Source organism: Sciurus vulgaris, assembly GCF_902686455.1.
Source record: "Sciurus vulgaris genome assembly, chromosome: 8".
Classification (NCBI taxonomy): Eukaryota; Metazoa; Chordata; class Mammalia; order Rodentia; family Sciuridae; genus Sciurus; species Sciurus vulgaris.
In genome coordinates, this window is record NC_136468.1 from 7,978,828 (window position 1) to 7,998,472 (window position 19,645).

The 19,645-nt window shown below is 44.5% G+C and overlaps 2 protein-coding genes across 17 annotated transcripts in view; one reads left to right on the plus strand and one right to left on the minus strand.

Moving 5' to 3' along the window:
- Window positions 1-12,223, plus strand: part of EZH2 (enhancer of zeste 2 polycomb repressive complex 2 subunit) — a 73,805-nt gene extending 61,582 nt beyond the window's left edge. For 4 of the 14 annotated variants that reach the window (XM_079149312.1, XM_079149311.1, XM_079149300.1 and 1 more), the window contains 12 exons: window positions 359-450; window positions 1,952-2,192; window positions 2,784-2,953; window positions 3,360-3,454; window positions 4,534-4,574; window positions 5,035-5,160; window positions 5,984-6,162; window positions 8,584-8,679; window positions 9,323-9,404; window positions 10,303-10,383; window positions 10,553-10,637; window positions 11,714-12,221. In XM_079149312.1, coding sequence (XP_079005438.1) covers window positions 359-450; window positions 1,952-2,192; window positions 2,784-2,953; window positions 3,360-3,454; window positions 4,534-4,574; window positions 5,035-5,160; window positions 5,984-6,162; window positions 8,584-8,679; window positions 9,323-9,404; window positions 10,303-10,383; window positions 10,553-10,637; window positions 11,714-11,774 — 1,349 coding nt within the window. In that variant the 3' untranslated portion in view covers window positions 11,775-12,221. Of the gene's footprint in view, window positions 1-358; window positions 451-1,951; window positions 2,193-2,783; window positions 2,954-3,359; window positions 3,455-4,533; window positions 4,575-5,034; window positions 5,161-5,983; window positions 6,163-7,672; window positions 8,089-8,583; window positions 8,680-9,322; window positions 9,405-10,302; window positions 10,384-10,552; window positions 10,638-11,713 lie in introns of those variants that run through there. The other 10 variants (XM_079149305.1, XM_079149307.1, XM_079149310.1 and 7 more) reach the window with 7 other exon arrangements.
- A 4,885-nt stretch (window positions 12,224-17,108) lies between these two features.
- Window positions 17,109-19,645, minus strand: part of CUL1 (cullin 1) — a 93,276-nt gene continuing 90,739 nt past the window's right edge. For all 3 annotated transcript variants that reach the window (XM_079149315.1, XM_079149314.1, XM_079149316.1), the window contains exons 20-22: window positions 19,264-19,369; window positions 18,661-18,774; window positions 17,109-17,652 (exon numbers count right to left, since the gene is read on the minus strand). In XM_079149315.1, coding sequence (XP_079005441.1) covers window positions 17,572-17,652; window positions 18,661-18,774; window positions 19,264-19,369 — 301 coding nt within the window. In that variant the 3' untranslated portion in view covers window positions 17,109-17,571. The remainder of the gene's footprint in view (window positions 17,653-18,660; window positions 18,775-19,263; window positions 19,370-19,645) is intronic.

Sequence of the window (19,645 nt, forward strand, 5' to 3'; positions counted from 1 at the left end):
AATAAAAATTTCTCTTGATTAAAAATAGGAAATTCAGTTTCATTTTAGAATGTCTACTGCTTGATATTAAAGACTCAAATCAATGTGTATAATCACAGTTTATGTAAATTAGTTATACTTGCAAGGAGATAGTAAGAAATCATTAATCATTCCAGAGTTTGCTGTTTCCTCCCTGCTTGGATTGTAGTAGGAGTGAAGGATACCTTGTGATAGTTCAGTAAGAGCTTAGAGGAAAGTTGTGTAAACGATATATTTGCAAAATTGTAATCTTTTAGTCGATTTTTTCCAGTGGAGCTTGGAAAGTGAAAAAGTACATCTTTTATGGTTCTATTCAGATACTGTTTAATTTATTTTGCAGCTTTTCATGCAACACCTAACACATACAAGCGGAAGAACACAGAAACAGCTCTAGACAACAAACCTTGTGGACCACAGTGTTATCAGCATTTGGTAAGATTACGTGCTTTGTTATTCCAGAGGGTTCTTGAGAAGGCTTATTACTTTTATACTTTGGAGGTGATGAAGACAGATATGTGTTGTCTGTACCCATACTTCTCTGGCCACCTGACAGGCAGTTTTCTCATGCCTATTTCTTTCATAGCTTATGTACTGCACAGTTTAGTTCTTGTTAACCTTAGATTATTCTGTGTTTATCTGTTTATTTCTTTGGCAACATTTCAGGGTCTTTAGGATCAAGGATCCTATGCCTTCCACAAAGTGAAGTACAGATAGCCCACTTAGACATCAGAAGCTCAGTAATCATATGCAGCAGTTCCTAGACCTTTCTCAGAGCAGTATCCCTCCTGTGAGTGGTAGGTAGGCCCTCTGTAGTTTGAGCTATGCCCTAGACCCCTGAGTTGTGTTTTCCTTTTTTCTTTCTTTCTTTCTTTCTTTTTTTTTTTTTTAAGTGATGGAGAAAAGGTAAGGGGTTAGGAAAATATGAGGTAGAAAAGTTGTTTTTTACGGGTACTATCTTATTTTTACCATTTCCCCTCTTTGAACCAAGCCACTCCTACCTAGGAACTAAATGGGTATATATTGCCTGTTGGATTTTGGACAGAAGATTCATTGAATGGCACCTGCAGAAGGTATCCTATTTTTAAGCAATTTGGTTTTTGTAGAATGAAGTATAAAACTGTTGGCTACTCTCAAACTTCTCCCTTCTATTTCCACTAAAAAAAAAAAAAAAAAAAAAAATGGAATTCTTGAACACTGTTTTATAATATGCAGAAATTTATTTGGCTCATCTGAAATATTTCTGTGGTCTTTCTATAAACCATGCTCTTACCATTGTTTTATACTTTCTAAGACTGGATTATTGTATTTAAGAATGCAAAATATAGCCCTATAGTCTTGTTCCTATAGTTCTTTTCATGTCTTCCTGTGACATTGCATCCTTCACAGGAAAAAAAAGGATGGTTTTAGTAGTAGAAAGAAAGTGGGAGTCATGCATGTTTATATGTTTTTCTTGTATACTTTATTACTGAAAAGAGGTATACATTACCTTACACCCTGGAATAGAAAGTCTGACTTGATGCACATTTGATATGTGATTCTTTTAGTAAAGAGTCACTTTTAAGTAGACTGTACATGTATATATAGAGAAAGCTGTTATATAAAAAGTTCAGTGTTTTATATTTTGAGATACTATATTTTAACTCAATTATAATCTGTTAATATGTTCCACAAATTCATCATGTAGAATTGTCTTGCCTGATTCTTTACTACTGTAGCAATATTTTGAACCCATACTTATCTTTCTGAAATTTTCAAACCATCAAAGGCAGATCAATAACAAGTATATTTAGCTATGCAAAGGATTGTTTGTAGTAGATATTATAATACATTTCCTGACTAACTTGCCTTATGCAATGTCTTTTTTTTTTCCCCGTCTTCTACCAAAATGAGTCTTACAACTTTACCCTGATGTCTACGTTTTTTCATTTTGTAGGAGGGAGCAAAGGAGTTCGCTGCTGCCCTCACAGCTGAGAGGATAAAGACCCCACCAAAACGCCCAGGGGGCCGCAGAAGGGGGCGGCTCCCCAACAACAGCAGCAGGCCCAGCACCCCCACCATCAATGTGCTGGAGTCAAAGGACACAGACAGTGACAGAGAAGCAGGGACTGAAACTGGGGGAGAGAATAATGATAAAGAAGAGGAGGAGAAAAAAGATGAAACTTCCAGCTCCTCTGGTAAGACACATCTGATATTTAGGCTTTACTATTGCTTTGCAAGTTCATATTATGACAGATTAAGGATGCTTAATGCTTTGAAAACTTTTCTGGGTTGGTTACTTTTCACTGTATGAGTTGAGACCAGAGGATTTGCTCAAGGTTATGTGGCTGCGTTGCAACTGCCGTCTGCCCCCTTCGCCTGGCCTGTCACAGGTTATTGGAGGGTCAGTGTTCATTCTCATGCCTTGTGCCATTTTCCTTTCTCCATCTTTCTCAGACAGGGTGTCATGAAATTTAGGTACTTTGGTTTCATATTCTTGGTGTCCTATGAGTTTTGGTTAGAGAGAAAACAAGAACTACTGATAAGTTACTGTTTTACTGATTGATTTTAGCTGTCCTTTCAACTCTATGCATAATTGTAGTCATACCATTTGTGTTCATTTTAGAAGGTCACGTACCAGCTTCATGGTTTTTGCTGGTGGAGTCTTGGTATTGTTTATTTTAAAAATATGATTAACTTCCTCTTATTTTCTTAAGCACACTCTGAATTTTACTTATTACTATTTCTAACCACCATTTCTTGACCAGTACTTGTGTTTGATTTTGTAGAAGCAAATTCTCGATGTCAAACACCAATAAAGATGAAGCCAAATATCGAACCTCCTGAGAACGTGGAGTGGAGTGGCGCCGAAGCCTCCATGTTCCGAGTCCTCATTGGCACTTACTATGATAACTTCTGTGCCATTGCTAGGCTAATTGGGACCAAAACATGTAGACAGGTAAGCAGAGCTGATAAAATGGCTATAAGAGCTTCAAACATAGGGATATACTATGTACCTCATTGTGCAGACAAAAGAAAATTCTTGGTTATTAAGTTCCTATTGCTCTTCTGAAAATAATTTTGTCCCTTATGAGAGAACTGACTGAAAATTATTCTTCAGTCGAGTCACCAAATTTCCCTACTTTAAAGTTGGACATGGTGGATTTAAAAATCCAGTAACAATTTAAACTTGACATCATCATCGTCTTGACCAGAATGTGACTGGTCACCTGTGTGTTGAGGGAGGTGATTTCTGCTCTTCACCCAGGAGCACAGGAATGACAAAGACCTTTTTTCCTGGTATGCACAAGGTCCCTTATTAAGCAGAATGTTCTGATGACTCTGTGCCTTGTGCCTCTTGTCAGGTGTACGAGTTTAGAGTCAAAGAATCCAGCATCATAGCTCCAGCTCCTGCCGAGGATGTTGACACTCCCCCAAGAAAGAAGAAAAGGAAACACAGGTATTGTGCTGTAGGGTGGCTGAGAAGCCACATGGGCATATAGGTCACCTTGCAAGCATAGAGGTCCATTTTCACTTGGCCTGTTAAAGATCTGTAGAATCTTGTTTCTAACTGGCTTTTCTATAAAAATAAAGCAGCTTCAGTAAATTTGGCATGTTAAGAGTCATATGGTTATGACTCTTAACTTCAATTTTGGTTAAGAAAAACATTTAGTAGCTTTTGGATGAAGGCTACATAAACAATTACCTTAGCCATTTGTTGTGAACTGTTCTAAAAATGCACTCCTGCTGTGAACTCTGTGCTAGTCTTTACAAGTGTCTTTAGTTCTGGGAGCCTGGTTTCCTAGGTGTGTGCCACTGCATTCTGAGATTTTAGGGTCACCCTTATCTAAGCACAAAGGCTGTGGTGATGAATGTGAAGTGCAGTGGGTGCTTCCAGGTACATTTGATCTGTAAGCACAGAGCCAGGGAAATCACCAATGGACACTCCTTTCCCTAACTCACTTTTTTTATACTAGAAGCATGTTTGGGTTGGTAAGGGAGCAATTGGATTATGTTTCAGAAATTGTGTATAGGCTCATGTTGTGTTTTGTTACACTTCTTTAATAAGTAATTTAGAATTTAAAGAAATTAGAAATTTTTTCCACAGGAATTTAAACTTTAGGAGATGCTTCTGAATTTTTCGTTGAAGTATTTCTGACCATGTCGATGGTTAATGATGCCTGGCATTACAGAAAGCACTGCTGTCTTTATTATTATATAATCTGGATCAGAATGAATCAGTAGTAGATGGGCACACCTGCCACATGAAGCCTGGCTGTTTCTAAGTCCTGACTAGGTGATGTGGAAGAGTACAGGAAGTGGTGTCCTGGCTGGCCTGGCACAGCAACCTGAGTGAGCAAGCTGTTCCTGAATCACTCTGAACTGCAGGAAAATAGAAGCTGGGTAGCATATGACTCTTCTTGGCTTTCAAGTGCTCGTATTAATGGCACACATAGAGCCAGTTAAGTAGTGCTTGACTGGATTTTTAGCTTTGACTCCCAGCTTCACAGAAGTTTGTTTTGTTTTCTGTTTTTGCAGGTTATGGGCTGCACACTGCAGAAAGATACAACTGAAAAAGGGTTAGCATCTTTCAATTTAACTTTACTGTTAGCTTAAAAATGTCTACTTTGTTCTCATTTGTTTTGGAATAGTAACTGGATTGGAGTTTGGGCTATTCTAATTTAATTGACCTCTGTACATCAAACCAGTTTAAATGGAAGATAGCTATTGATGAATCTCTAGTCAGTTCTCTTTTGGAAAGTATAAGCTGACCGGATGGAGTGAGTCAGAAGTGCTAAAGGAGAAGCACTTTGGAAATGGGACTGAGATGTGAAGTGAAGCTCTCAGACACTTGGTGGGTGGGAGGCGATTTCCATCATCATTTAGTAGACAGGACTATGTGTAGCATCTTAAGTATAGTAAAGGGAATATAATAAAAGCAAGCTCAGGGGTAGCAGGGAAGAATGTACTCTTGTTAATTGCGATGACCGTTTCCCATCTCCTTGGATTCATTGGCTGCGTGCTGTTATCTTTATTCAGACGGCTCCTCTAACCATGTTTACAACTATCAACCCTGTGACCACCCACGGCAGCCTTGTGACAGTTCGTGCCCTTGTGTGATAGCACAAAATTTTTGTGAAAAGTTTTGTCAATGTAGTTCAGAGTGTAAGTATTTGTTGCTTTGATGCAATTGCATGAGAACTAAATAGGCCTTTGGTCAGTAATTTAAAGATGTGATTTGAAACAAAACATAAGGCCATGGAAGTGCTCCCTTGTTGCTTACTGCAGGGAAGTTATTTATTCTGCAAATATTTATTGAACCTGTAACTACCCTTTGCTAGCGTTTAGTTGGTCTCCGGGTAATGTGTGTGTGTGTGCATATGTACATGCCAGTTAGTTAGAATTAAAGCACTTGATTTTTGGTTTTTCTTCTTTAATTATTTACATTAAATCACAGAAAAGGAGGCAAATAATGGAAGAGGAATTTATAGAGATAGCTAAACAAATATTTTGGGTAAAATTTTTGTCGGTTAGAAGGGTTCTCGTCTTCAGAATGAAGAAAAGAGTCACATAGGGGAGTGGACTTTGGTAGTTGTTTAGTAAAGCTGCAAATAAGGCTTGGACCCTACAGAAGGGTTAGAACGATGGGCCTTTGGAATGGTTTAGAACTGTGGGTCCTCTTTAGTCCAGACTCTCCCTTCACACTTACTTTGTAAGTCATAGAACTTTAAATTCATATACCATTTAATAAATAAATAATGGAAAATAAGAACTCGGTGGTGGTCTTTCTCAGTCCTAATGGCTTCACTTTTGCTATTAACTTTATCTCCTCATCGATACCGTGGGCCAATAAGGTGGTTGTGAGGGGTTCAATGAGTCAGTCAGGTGTCCAGCCCAGTATTTGTTCTGGCCTTTTATACATGTTTTTTGTATATGGTGACAACTTTGATAGTCATGGTGGTGGTGATGAAGAACATTATCTCTGAAGGTCAAAACCGCTTTCCTGGGTGCCGTTGCAAAGCTCAGTGCAACACCAAGCAGTGCCCGTGCTATCTGGCTGTTCGAGAGTGTGACCCTGACCTCTGTCTTACATGTGGAGCTGCTGACCATTGGGACAGTAAAAATGTGTCCTGCAAGAACTGCAGTATTCAGCGGGGCTCCAAAAAGGTAAGACATAGTCACATCTGGAAGATGGTTATTGGTTAACTCTTTGATGATGTCAGGATAGGCTTAGGCCATTTAGCTGTGGGTAAGAAAGGTACAAGTGACCCCTGATGGTGCAGCAAACCAGGGAGAGTGGTTGGTTTTCTTTATTTAGAGACAGGGTCTTACTGAGTTGCTTAGGGCCTCTCCAAGTTGTTGAGGCTGTCTTTGAATTCTCAATCCTCCTGCCTCAGCCTCCCAAGCTGCTTGCTGGGATTATAGGGTGTGCCACCACACCTGGCTCATGTCTTACTTAGGTGGTAAGATAAACCCAGAGTTTTAAGAAATAGCCATTAATGGTATCAGATTTGGGATAAGAGGCATGTTTCTAGTTGTTTAATAGATGATTTGACTTTCTTTTTAAATTTAGTTAACAGAATTAGAAGTTTTGTCTCAATGTACAAAAATGGTGATTTCTATCAGAATGTAGAAGACCTATTTTCATCAAATAATATTTTTAAATTCCTTTTTGTGCAGAATCAGAGATAAAATTTCCCATGGCAAATTTTTGTATACTTAACTCCTATTTCTTTAATAACCTTGAAACCACCCAGCCAGGAGTTATGAAGCCTAGGAATTGCAGGTAGGCAATTTTTAAAAATGTAGCTGCCAAATACTGAGCAAAAGAAACTTTAACAACTTATAGTACTAGAAAAATTCAGTATTCTCATTTTTGCAGGGCATGCAAGAGTTGTTTTCTCAATCCTTTTAATGGTATAATAGCTGACATTTGTTAGGTATTTAATATATAGCAGACACTGAGTGCTTTCTGTATTAATTAATTAATCCTCATAATCCCGCAAGTTAGGAATAACTGTTAACCCCCTTTTGTAGATCAGGACACAAGACCTGTGTCAAGGAGTAGGGGCTGAAGCCTGGGTGCTGTGACCCCAGACCCCTTGCTGCTGACCTCTGCACCCTTACTTGCTCTTCTACTTGTGTGGTATAGGCACATTTCAGGTGGTTGAACCATTACCTGATTGAGATCACCCCGCTGTTAGGAGGCCCTCCCCCCCTATTTTTTTAAAAAAGAAATCCTGCCCTAGGCAAAACATTCCTCTTGGTTTTCTTCCCTTGTGTCTTTGAACCAACATCTGTATTCGTGGCAGATCTGACCTGGATTAGTGGTGCAGGGTGGTTTTCTTTGAAGGCATTTGGATCATTTTCTCTAGTGGCTGCATACCTGTTCAGATTAACAGGTCACAATGATGCTGGCTCAGTAAGTTGGGATGCACCTGTTTAGACCTAAAGGTCTCCTAAGCCCTACTCTGCTTGCCATTGTAGGACACTCTCCTCCCTTGCTTGTTCAGAAAATGGTGATCTTGTTCCTGCTGATAAGTTCTCTTTGTTAACATCTTTTACCTCTCAAAACAGAAAACTATTATAGATCCTTTTACCCACTGGTTTTCATTTACATAGTAATAGTTAGTTAATTTCATTTCTGATCAGGAGACTATTTGGGTAATTTTGACAGGTGAATGGAGAATGAACCCAAATAGGAATAGATCAGAAGTCTGGATGACAAGGAAGCCTTTTAAAGGTCACACAAAGATTCTGTATGAAAGCATGAGCCATAATGAAAAGTCAGTGTTTGGAAACCAATTCTTAACCAAGCAGTTGACAGAGTGGCATCTTGGCACTCTCTATCACAAGTAGAATGCAGGACTGATGAGGTTAGAGAACCACTTCATGATAGTTTTTCATGTTATCATGAGGAGGAAGTGCTGCGAAGAACAAATCCAAAAGAAATTTAGCAGGGAGGAAATGTCAGGGTCTCCAGAGGAAAGAACACCAATGAAGAACCAGAATGTGCTGGGGACTTGAATTGGTAATAGAAGGACAGTGGAGGAAAAGGCGTGGAGAGAATGGCTAGTGTCCTCATATAATAAGTTCAAGGAGTCAAGGACTGAAAGGGGGAAGTAAATGTGCAGCAGTCCTCACATTGACTACTGCCAGAGGGGAGCCGTAACTCCAGAGGGCATTTTTGTGTAAGGCGGAGGATAGGTGGATATTTTACTTTTCCTCTATTTTAACAAAACATGACATTATTTTTGTAGTTTGCTGGCCATACTCAGATATTGTGGTTTTAGGGTACTAGGGACTGAACCCAGGGGCACTTACCACTGAGCCACATTCCCAGCCCTTTTTATTTTCAGACATGGTCTTGCTAAGTTGTGCAGGGCCTCACTAAATCCATGAGGCTGTCCTTGAACTTGTAATCCTCTTCCCTTAGCCTCCTGAGTCACTGGGATTACAGACATGTACCAATTTAATGTTTTTATACGTATTAAATCTTCTTGTGTATTGAATTGTTTCTCTGATGATAGCTTTGTTTTCATTCTGTTGTCTCTTCTTTTTTGATTATGTGATTGTTTTATTCTCTAGCATTTATTGCTGGCACCATCTGATGTGGCAGGCTGGGGGATTTTTATCAAAGATCCTGTACAGAAAAATGAATTCATCTCGGAATACTGTGGAGAGGTAAGTCATGGCATGCTAATCACCTGCGTTCAGGTGCCTCTCTTTATAAGAGCATGAAGCACTGAGAATTGTACCCAGGGCCTCACACGTGCTAGGCGAGTGTTCTACCGCTGAGCCACAACCCCAGCCAGTCCACTGTGTTTGATATAATGAACCTAATATAAAACGCTTTGCAGGTTGGGCTTATTTCATGCTTGTGAATTGGTTTGTTTAGTAACAGGCCTGCTTTAGTTCTAGGCCACACTTTTATCACTTGGGGACAAGACAGGGAACAAGCTTTGCTATGTTGAGTCTATCTTAATCCACAAAATTGTTGACAGGGACCTCAAAATAACAGTGTCATTAATAACCTACCTTTTTAGTTGTAGGGCTTGGGGAAAAAATTGTTGGGCATTGAAGGTGTAGTTTATATTGTTTACTCTTTTTTTTTTTTTTCTTTTAAACACTTTTTTTCAAGCATAATTACCTTCCATATGGAAATATCTTTGATTTTAATCAGTGTGCAGACTGAATGGAGAAGAGATTGGCAATAGTGACACCTTTTGGAGTCTTCCCAAGATGGTCCAATGTTCTCTTGCGCTCTTGTTGGTTCTACCAGGCCTAATCACCTACTCTAAAGACATTTCTTCCTGTGTCTTTTTAGATTATTTCTCAAGATGAAGCAGACAGAAGAGGGAAAGTGTATGATAAATACATGTGCAGCTTTCTATTCAACTTGAACAATGGTAAGTCTCTCAGGTGTAAGTCCTTTTGAGTTTGTTTGGGAGCCTTCTGCTGGCTGAGCATTGGAAATGAAGTCAGAGGCATCAGGGTGACTGGAGGAGGGTTCCCCAGGAGCAGCTCCTGATTCCTTATCTCCTGGTTCAGGTGAGGTTGCCTGTTTACAAGGAACTGGAGCAGGGTAATTTCTTAGGGAGCAGATGGATATAGGAATCGGTCTCTGCAGTCCCACCATCTGTGGGTTGGGGCTGCCCCAGACTGGCTCTGACGAGCCATACTTGAAACACCAAGGAAGCAAGAGCAGCAGGGATACAAAGAACTTGAGGGTTGAACAGATCAGTGCAGCATACTTCCGATCTTACTTCTGACTGGAAAGTGTGGGGAGCATCATGTTGGAAGCACCTCCCAGACTTTCCCCAATGTTATCCACAGACTATGAGAATGGTGGCTGCTCCTTTTCTAGCTGTGGCGGTGAGCGTCTGTGGTGGGGTTATGCAAAGATGCAGGTGTGCTCGATGTGAGAGATTCGAACCCGTCAGCTGGACCAAGTAGAAGAGCCGTTGTGTCCTATTAATAAGTTCCATCACAACATTTGTAGAATTTTAAATGTGAAAATGCCTGTTCTTGATGTGGGAGGAAATTTAGATATCATTTCCAAGTAAAACACGGTCAGGAAATGTAAAGTTAATAGCATTTGAGACCGTCAGTCATCTTACATTATCAAGGATGAATTCTAAACTAGAATAGCATTTTCTTCCAAATGCCATTTATACTGAATGAAGTTGGTTGACTTCAAAAGCAAATAAATCATTCATACTCTGAAGAACTGTAATCAGTTATTTCCAGAATCATAACATTATAACTGAAATGATTCACTGGGTTGTGATTGCTTTTTCTCTTTAGATTTTGTGGTGGATGCAACCCGCAAGGGTAACAAAATTCGTTTTGCAAATCATTCAGTAAATCCTAACTGCTATGCAAAAGGTACGTATTTTATGAACTCAGAATTATCAGTTCAACGGGAATTCCCTGTGACGTCCAGGGATAATGGGCTCGAATTCTGGGCAGTCTGTTCTATGAACATGTTGTTTTATTAACCTCCTGGCCTGCCTTTGTGCTAGCTGCCCACTCACACCTGTGTCTCTCCTTCCAGTTATGATGGTTAATGGCGATCACAGGATAGGCATCTTTGCTAAGAGAGCCATCCAGACTGGTGAAGAGCTGTTTTTTGACTACAGGTTGGTAAAGTGCATTCTGGAGTGCTCTAAGAGCTTTTTGAACCTGTCTTATGGACTGTGTACCAAAGCTGTTTTTCAGTCTTTGGTAGATCTGCCAGAGGGTCATTCTTTTTTGATGGTCAGTCACTGCTTTGAGCATGGTTGGGGAGCTGCTTACGCTGCCCTCGTATTAATTATACAGGAAATGCTTATTTACGAATACAATAAAATTCATGCAGAAAGGCCTGTTTCTCACCTTGTTGTTGACAGCTGGGTGTGACACTGGGACCATTCCAGGTCACATAAGCATCAACACACTTGTAATACAACATTAATACTTCAGAAGCCAGGCACTGTGGCAGATAGCTACCTGGTTGTCTTGTGGGTGCTTTCCAGGGGAGAAGCTGTTGGGGTGGTGGGACAAGCAGCCCCTCAGGCCTGAGGGCTGCTGGTTTACACCATCAGACTCTGGGATAAATGTGACGACATTTAATATTTATTCACATGTGATCAGATGAAGATTTCTAAAGAATGCCTGAGACCGAACATAGTGGGGCCCCACGGGTTCCTGGTTCTCGTGGCAGCCTGCTGCGTGGGCACAGGACTGAATGGCGCCCACACGATTCCAGTGACCGTCCTGTCTGCCAGCAGCTTCATTCCATGCTCACTCTGAGCAAGTGCAGCGGGCAGTTTTGGGGTGGGAGGCAAAACTGCCGGTGTCCCCAGTTGGGGGTGGCTGGAGGCTCCACCCACTGGTGGGATTCAGAAGTGCCTTGGCATGGGCTAGAGTTCAGAGGGCAGCCGTTTGCGCCCTGTTTAGTAGGGGCTTCAGATCTTCATAGATTATGGTTCTCTCTCCATTTTGCTTTCTCAGTATTAGTACCGTGATGCGGAGCTGCCCCTGGGGCAGTTTGCCAAGGTCCCGGGAGGGCCGGAGGAAGGCTAGAGGAACTCTTGTAGTCATGGGCTTGTCCGCTTCAGAATGTGGCAGCATCTCACCTAGATGACCAGCTTTCCCACCTGCAGCTGTGTAATTGGGGTGTGTCCACCTGACACGTGTTGGCTACGTGGTCATTTCCTTTTTCGTGTCATTTCAGATACAGCCAGGCTGATGCCCTGAAGTATGTGGGCATCGAAAGAGAAATGGAAATCCCTTGACCTCTGCTACCTCCTCTTCCCTCTCCTCTGAAACAGCTGCCTTAGCTTCAGGAACCTCGAGTACTGTGGGCAATTTAGGAAAAGAAAATGCAGTTTGAGAATTCTAAATTTGCAAAGTACTGTAACAGTAATTTATAGTAATGAGTATAAAAATCAACTTTTTATTGCCTTTTCACCAGCTGCAAAGTGTTTTGTACCAGTGAATTTTTGCAATAATGCAGTATGGTACATTTTTCAACTTTGAATAAAGAATACTTGAACTTCTTCTTGTCAGCTGTCATCAAGCGTCTACTCTGGGAAAGGACCGTCCCACTGGGAATGTCTACACCATTACTCCTTGATGCTGTAGTTGCTTATCACTCTTGACTTACTATTGCCTGTTGGCATCTTAGGCAGTCATTAATTTGCCTATTACTAAATACATATTTATAGATTATATTATAGCATAACAGTTTGTCCAGCAATACTCTAATTGTTAATAGCACCTGCGAATATATGGAAGAGATAATATGAGTGAGTGACACTGACATCCTAGGTATTCCTGCGAAGAGCTTGATCTTACAAAAGGCCAGGGTGGGATATGTTCCAAACAGCTGTGAAAAAATTAACCTGATTCAGTTCTCTTAAGTGACAAGAATTAAACTTTGTTTTTTCACCAAAAGATACTGGGGTTGATCCCAGGGGACCTGTGCCACTGAGCTGCATCCTCAGCCCTTTGTATTTTGAGACAGGGTCTTGGTGAGGCCTCAGTCTCCCAAGTCGCTGGGGCTACAGGTGTGCAGCACCACACCCAGAGTGACAGAACTGGGTTCTCCTAAGTAGCTGCATACATCTGGATACCCTGGAAGCCCAGCAGTGTTGCCTGGGGCTCCTGACCTACCTGCAGTTGACAAGTACAGCCACACTGTGGTTCTCCATCTTGAAAGTTAAACCAGCAGTCCTCTCCAAGGACGGGGTTCCTGTACCTCTTGTGGTCTCAGCAGAAGTGGTGACTTCTCGGCACCCTCCCAGATGCACTGCTTGTCATGAGGCCCCTCACAGTGGTTCACATGGGTCCACAGTGTGTCGTTATTTGGCATCACATTGCCTTTTCTACAGCTGGATGTAATTTTTTTCAGTAACAGGGTAATATTTAATGTGGAACCTGATTAACCTGACTCACCTTTTCCTGTTTGCTAGACGTCCTCTGCTTTCTGTCACATCAGTGTACAGGTCATAGCAACTGAGTCCTTTCATTGCGGCAGTGAGAACACCTGGCCTTGAACTCCAGCCTCACACGTGTTGCACTTGTCTCTTCCAGTTTTCTAGTAACAGTATTGACAATTTGTCTAATGATCCCCTCCCCTGAAAGGGTGCAATACATGGCACTCCATAGACTGCGCTGACTGGTTCAAATAAAACGGGGGTTCAGCCCCCTGCCATTGGTTCCACCCTCGGCACCGTCACGAGCAAAGTGGGCAGCCCCTGAAGAGGCGGTTGCTTTATTATTGTTTAGGTAGTTTTTCCTTTAGATAAACAACCTTGCTGAGACATACGCAAATGGGTTCATGTGTTCATTAACACCTGGGCCTGTTCAGGACACCTCAAAGATTATTTGGCCCCAGTAACATCTACCTTCAGCTCATTCCAGCCAGCATGGCTCCCACCCATCCCCTGATGCAGACAGCTGGGGGGTAAGTGCTTGAAACGAGTAAACTGCTTAATATGGCAGAGCCCCACGTGCATCAGAAAGTGCGAGTTAGGCCCAGGGAGCAGTATCTGGTATGTTCTCGGTGTCCAGCAAGCTTTTATATCCTGAACTGTGCTCTCCTCATGTTTTCAAAGCTAGAAACGTTTGACATAATCCCTATTTGATACACTGGAGGTCATGTTAAACCAGGTCCAGTCGGTGGTAGACTTGGGCACCTGTGTGCAGTGTGCAGGAAGCCTAGACTAGACGTGGGGCCTGGTGCTGGTCAGGCAGCACCTCACCCTCAGGCGAAGGTCAAGGCACAAGAGTGACACTTCTGTGGAAGTTCTTTCCAATCAAGACTATTCTGTAATTCGTGTGGAAAAAACACGATTATAGTCAGTCACCTAGAGCTGCTGCTTGTTTTCCAGTGTTGTTGACTCCCTGCAGTTCCAGCCAGCCCTCATGGTATATCCACTTGAGTCCTGCTTTCCCCTCTGCCCAAGGTGGCAAGGCTTTGACCCTGGTCAGATGAGTGACTGTTGCTGGGCACCAAGGAAGGCCTCAGGAGCTGCTCAGCAACCCCCACCAGTCAGTCTACGTGAGCAAGCGAGTGTGTGATGTGAGCATGTAGACAGATGAGACTGGAACCAGGGCTGGGGATGTGGCTCAGCATGCACCAGGCCCTGGGCTCAATACCCACACTACCCCCTCCCCCAGAAAAGGATTGGGATGTAAACATTTACAAGGAGCCTAAGTATTATTTCCAAGTATTATTTGAAATCTTTTTTTTTTTTTTTTTTTTTTTCGGTACCGGGGATCGAACTCAGGGCCTTGTGCTTGCAAGGCAAGCACTCTACCAGCTGAACTATCTCCCCAGCCCTTGAAATCTTATTGGAATTAGTAGAAATGAATGCTTGCTTATATACCCAGCCCTTTGTTAAAAATGATTCCAGTTAGGGCTGCACAAGCACCAGTAGTGTCCATACTTACCTATTAAGAGGAAGTCTGTTTGGTCTGCCTCAGGAACAGGTGCATGAAGCAGCAAAGGTGAGATTAAAGGTATAAATAGTCAACCAAAGTTACAATAATTCTTTTAAAAAAAGTTTATCAGAAGGAAGATTTAATTCAAACAGATTTTAAGTAACCATCCCCACCCTCAACCAGGGGGCAAATCCTAGATTTAAGAGGAAAATTATAAACATCTTAAAGTGCCCCCAAATATTTTGGATTTCAGGTGCCTGTTGCTCCTATAGCTGCTATTCTTCTCTAACCCTTTTCTTGGGCTACTGTTCAAATTCCTATACTTTAGTGGGCCTGGCTAACAGTCCAAGTCTACACAAGCATGACAATAGACCCCCACCAGCAGAATCTGCTAGGCTTCCAAGCTGCTGAGGCTGGCGTGGTCTTTAGGTCAGAGGAAATGCTCCCCTGGGACTTTGTCTTAGTTCAAAGCCAAACTGATGAGACCAGAAACCGATTTTGTTCAGCATCCCCTAAAGGCTGAACATATATTTATCAAGGAGGTAAAGTAACATGAAAAATAAATTTTTGTTGCCTTGATACTTTGTTTCCAACCTTTTGGACCTTACTTCCAAGAAAATATAACACCGTTGAGTGGTGACAGCTAGGCACAGTGGTGCACGCCTGTAATCCCAGTGGCTGGGGAGGCTGAGGCAGGAGGATCGCAAGTTCAAAGCCAGCCTCAGCAAAAGTGAGGTCCTAAACAATTCAGTGAGACCGTGTCTCTAAATAAAATACAAAATAGGGCTGGGGATGTGGCTCAGTGGTAGCGTGCCCCCGAGTTCAATCCCTGGCATCCCCCCAGAAACAATGCACGACATCCACTCCACAGGCTCCCGCTGTAGCATCCAGCTGCAGACATCACTGCCCAGAAGCATTAGAAGTTTTATAAAAAGGCTCCCCGTGGTCTCTGAGGCAAGAGCCATAATACAGGTAGTTCTTGAGATGAGGGTGAAGCCATACTGGGCTTAGATAATTCTATGAAATCTTTTCCCCATAAGTGCGGCTAGTAATAGTAACCCAGAAGGCCAGATTGTACTGACAATATCAGGGCAATAATTACAAATGAGACGTAGACAAGAAGGGTTGCAAGTCCCTCGGTGTGCGGGGGGGGGGGGGGGGGCGACACCCCTGTGGGTTGCCAACTGACAAAGCTAGTCCAGGTCACTCCCGAGAGCAGGGTGCAGGCTTCCCTGTGGACTGCACAGCAGAGCACCAGGCTGCTGCCTCCAGCAGCTACAGAACTGCTCTCTACTGGGCGGCCCTGGAAAGGAAACTCCGTAGAATATGCTTTTCTACTTCTTCAAGAGAAATGGGGAAATCTGTTAGCAACCATTTGGGCCTAAAGGTGACTCACTGGAGTGCGATTCTTCTGGCCTGGTAGGTCCAGGCAAAGGACCTAGAATTGCCCTTTCTTTCCACATTTATCCAGTGTGAAGGAGGCAGGTCAAAACATGGGTCTGCAGACAGATGGACCTGGTGCCTGCCATAGCCGTCCCTTTGCGGGTTCCGCAGAGCTACCTTTAGGAACATCTGCAGAACCAAGGCACCTCCCAGGGTGTGCTTGATCCTGGAGAGACTCCGGCATGAGGATCTTTCCTGTCACCCGAATTCTCAAAGGTGGTTGTTTCTCTGCATCACTTGTCCCAGAGACAGACCAGGAGCCATTACGAGGAGAAGCAAGCTCGGGCACCACTCCCAGTCCAGCATTGGCAGGCAGCCCTCCAGTCATCCCCCTGAACCCGAGGGCACCTGAGGGTTGAAGGGAAGGCAGGGTCTGCGGCTGGTCCCACTGAGGCTTTGTGCCTGGTTTGCCTACACTCAGTGTGCCCACCATCATGAGCGTTAAGCGCCTGATGGGTTCGGATGAACCCCAAGCACTGCTGCCCACCTGTCAGCTATGCCTCCTCCCCTCTGCTCACCTGACCTCGGTAAAGGGGAGCCGCTGAGGATGTCCACGTATTTACTAAAAAAACCTGAGACGACGTTCTGGGATTCCGTGAGGAAACGGAAGTAATGGAGCGAAGCCTGGCTAGGGAGCCGCCTGCCATGTCCTCTCCATTCTTCTAGCCAGGAAATGAGCGAAAACCAGACCTGAAGACAAGGAACAAGGAGGAAGCTAGTGAGGAGCAGATGGTACAGCAGTCGCTGAGGGGTGGCGGACACCCAGGACCTGGCCCCAGCTGGGTGTACAGTCTGAAGCCCAGTTTGAGGTCTCCTTTGGGGACGTGCTGGGGCCAGTACTCCATCCTCCCTGAAGAGGGGGTGGTGCCCCTAACTCATCGTGTCCTGCTGACCCATCAGATTTGGCAGCGGAGATGGGACACCACAGAGCCCTGGCTAGCTGCCCTCCAAATCTCAGTTCCTCTGCTTCCCAGTGACAGTCTAGCCCTCAGCAGAGGATTGACCTGTGCAGTCCTCACAGGGTCAGCCAGCCGGCCCTGTGGTCACCGAAGCTCACGCTGCGCTCAAGTCACAGGAGGAGTGTTAAACAAATTACAAGGAGCTTGGTAAGATCTTCCGTTCTCAATCCAGGATGCAGCCCTCTGAGACTACAGGAAGACACTGGGAATATACATTTGCACAATCATTATATCTTTTATTTACATATAGAAATTAGTAAAACTTAAAACAAAACCAAATGCAACTTGTACAGAAATCCTTTAATTTTCTTTATTTTCACACATTAAAAAATGAAACACACTATACAAATGGTTTTTCATAGCAGATTACACGTGGGTCCATTCAGACTTGCTCTCAAAGTGCTGCCAACATTACAGGCGCTGCCTTGGACGACAGCTGTTAATCAGGTAGCCAATGTATGGATTTAAACGCAGTAGCATGCAGCCCTCAGCATGAAAGGTTCAGTTCCCCTCTGTTCTTAAATTAGGTTAAATGGCGTTGGTGTCCGTATTTACAGACTTGAAATGTATCAGTCCTGAGCAGTTCTGCTGTAAATCCGAGACCAGATGATGGGAGTCTTGGTCTCAGTTTTAAAAAGGGAGGTCCAAATGGCGGCAGGCTGGCTGCTATGAACTTGTTTCCATCTCTCCATCAGAACTATTCATTTGCTGCGTGCGGGTCGTGCAGACCCTTCTAGAAGGGTTAAGCCAAGTAACTGTAGGTGTCCTTTTCACCATCGACTCGCTCCAAGTATTCCTTCTCAATCAGAATGTCAATGCATTTCTGGGCATTATGTTAGAAGAGGAAGAGGGAGCGAAAGGGAGGAAAAACACGAGTCACCATCAGAACAGAGACTGCCCCACCAAGGCCCACCCTGCCTCCAAAGCTCAGCACACTCTACACGTAGGCACGCGGACACTGCCTTCCCTGGGGGAATCCCTTCAGCACATCTGGTGACTCAGTCTCTCCAGAGCCAGCCCTGGAGCCTCCACCGCCCCCGGCAACTGGTGCCAGGGGACGCAGAACCTCTGGGACTTCCCTTTCTAGCAGAGTCTGGCTGCCTCTTGGGTGGGACTCGGTCTCATAGGAGATCAGGCGCACTGGCACCTGTGCTGAAGTGACTCCGGGAGCCACGTGGCCTCCTGACTGCTGGGGAGGCGCCTTCCTTGCCACCCTCTGAGCCTCTCCCGGCCTACGACCTATCCAAGTGGTTTCAGAAGAGGAAAGACCTGCTAAGTTTCTATTTTAAACAAGCTCAACTAGAAATAGGCCAAATGTCAATCAACAGTAGGCAAGAGGAACGAAGGTGGTGTGCTCAGGTGGCGGACACCTGGGCGGGGAGGAGGCGGATGCGCAACTGCTGGACGCTGCCGCCTCCACGGCCCCTGCACTGGACACGGAGCAACGTGTTCTCAAAACCACTTCTGTGGTTCGAAACGAGGCGGGCTGCCTCGGTGTGAGAGGTCAGACGGACAGTGGTTTGCTGGGTGAAGCAAGGTACCGGCCGACTCTGGCTGGGTGGGGACGTGGGGGGTCTTCTGGGATGTTGGTGACCTACTGCTTGTCTCGGTGCCAATGACACAACTGCATTTTTTAAAAAATCGCCCAGCTGTATACTTACTGTGTGCTTCTCTGTATAAAGATTTCAAGAAAATGTCAACATCGATTTACTTCTTTTGTTTAACTCTGTTACACCTGAATAAGCCAGTGCCCGCCTCCTCCATGAGCCAGCAATTAATCCACCTATCCCTCTTCCTCAGCCAGGGGGAAGCGCCTGCTGCGTGCTGGTACCTTGATCACTGGGACCCGAGGCTTGAACCTAGAGGACAGCTGAGTGAGGACCTCGCCGAGCAGCTGCTGGTGCTTCAGGACCTTCCTCATCTTCATGATCCTCACGATGGCCGCCTGCGAACAGAGCATGCAAATGGGTGCCGTGAGCTGCCAAGCTGAGCACTGGAGTAAAGGGCGACCGCGTCGTGGCTGCCCACATCCTGCGTCTGCGCACAGATGCAGTTTCCCACGGCACAGGTGTCCTGCAGCTGAGAGGGGCTGGGGAGCCAGTTCCACCTGCCCACCTTCTGACTCTCCCCTAACTAACGTTAAATGCCTGGCTCTCATGACAACCTTAACAACAGTCTTTGAGGCCACGGACGCTGCCGTCCTCCCCTCAAGTGGCTCTCCTTCCCTCTCGTCTTGTTTACTCCGCTGCGCTTATGTGCTTTCCGACACTGAGGGCCAGAGGGCTGTGCCACGCTGCCTGGGGACACCGAGACCTCATCCCTGGACACCAAGGCCTGGCTCCAGGACTCTCATCTCCGGCCATCACAGAACTGTGGCATCCTGGCAGCCAATGGCCATCACTGCATGCCCCTCAGCCCTGCCGCGTTCAGTCACCTGAATCAGGAGTTTGCGGTCTTCCTCAATGTTTTTGTGTGTGGTTTCTTGTTCTTGCTTCTGTTCAGTTTTCATCGGCACGTTGATGTTAACCCTCAATTTCTTACTGTCAAGAAAACCGAAGAACCCAATCACTTCTCTCCCAAGAGGTGGTCTGCCTCCCTCATCCCAGGCAGGGCTGAGGGGGTGACACGCCTTCCACCTTGGCTGGCAAATGTCCTCCTTGAATACCACGTGTGACATCATGGGTGGCCTCCTGCTCTGCCTGTAACAGGGACAACTAGTGGCAACACATTACCACAGGACATCCAGGTTCTTGATCTGTGCCCCCAAAGGAGATGAAACCAAGACACTTGGACATACAGGCCCAAATGTTCTAGAT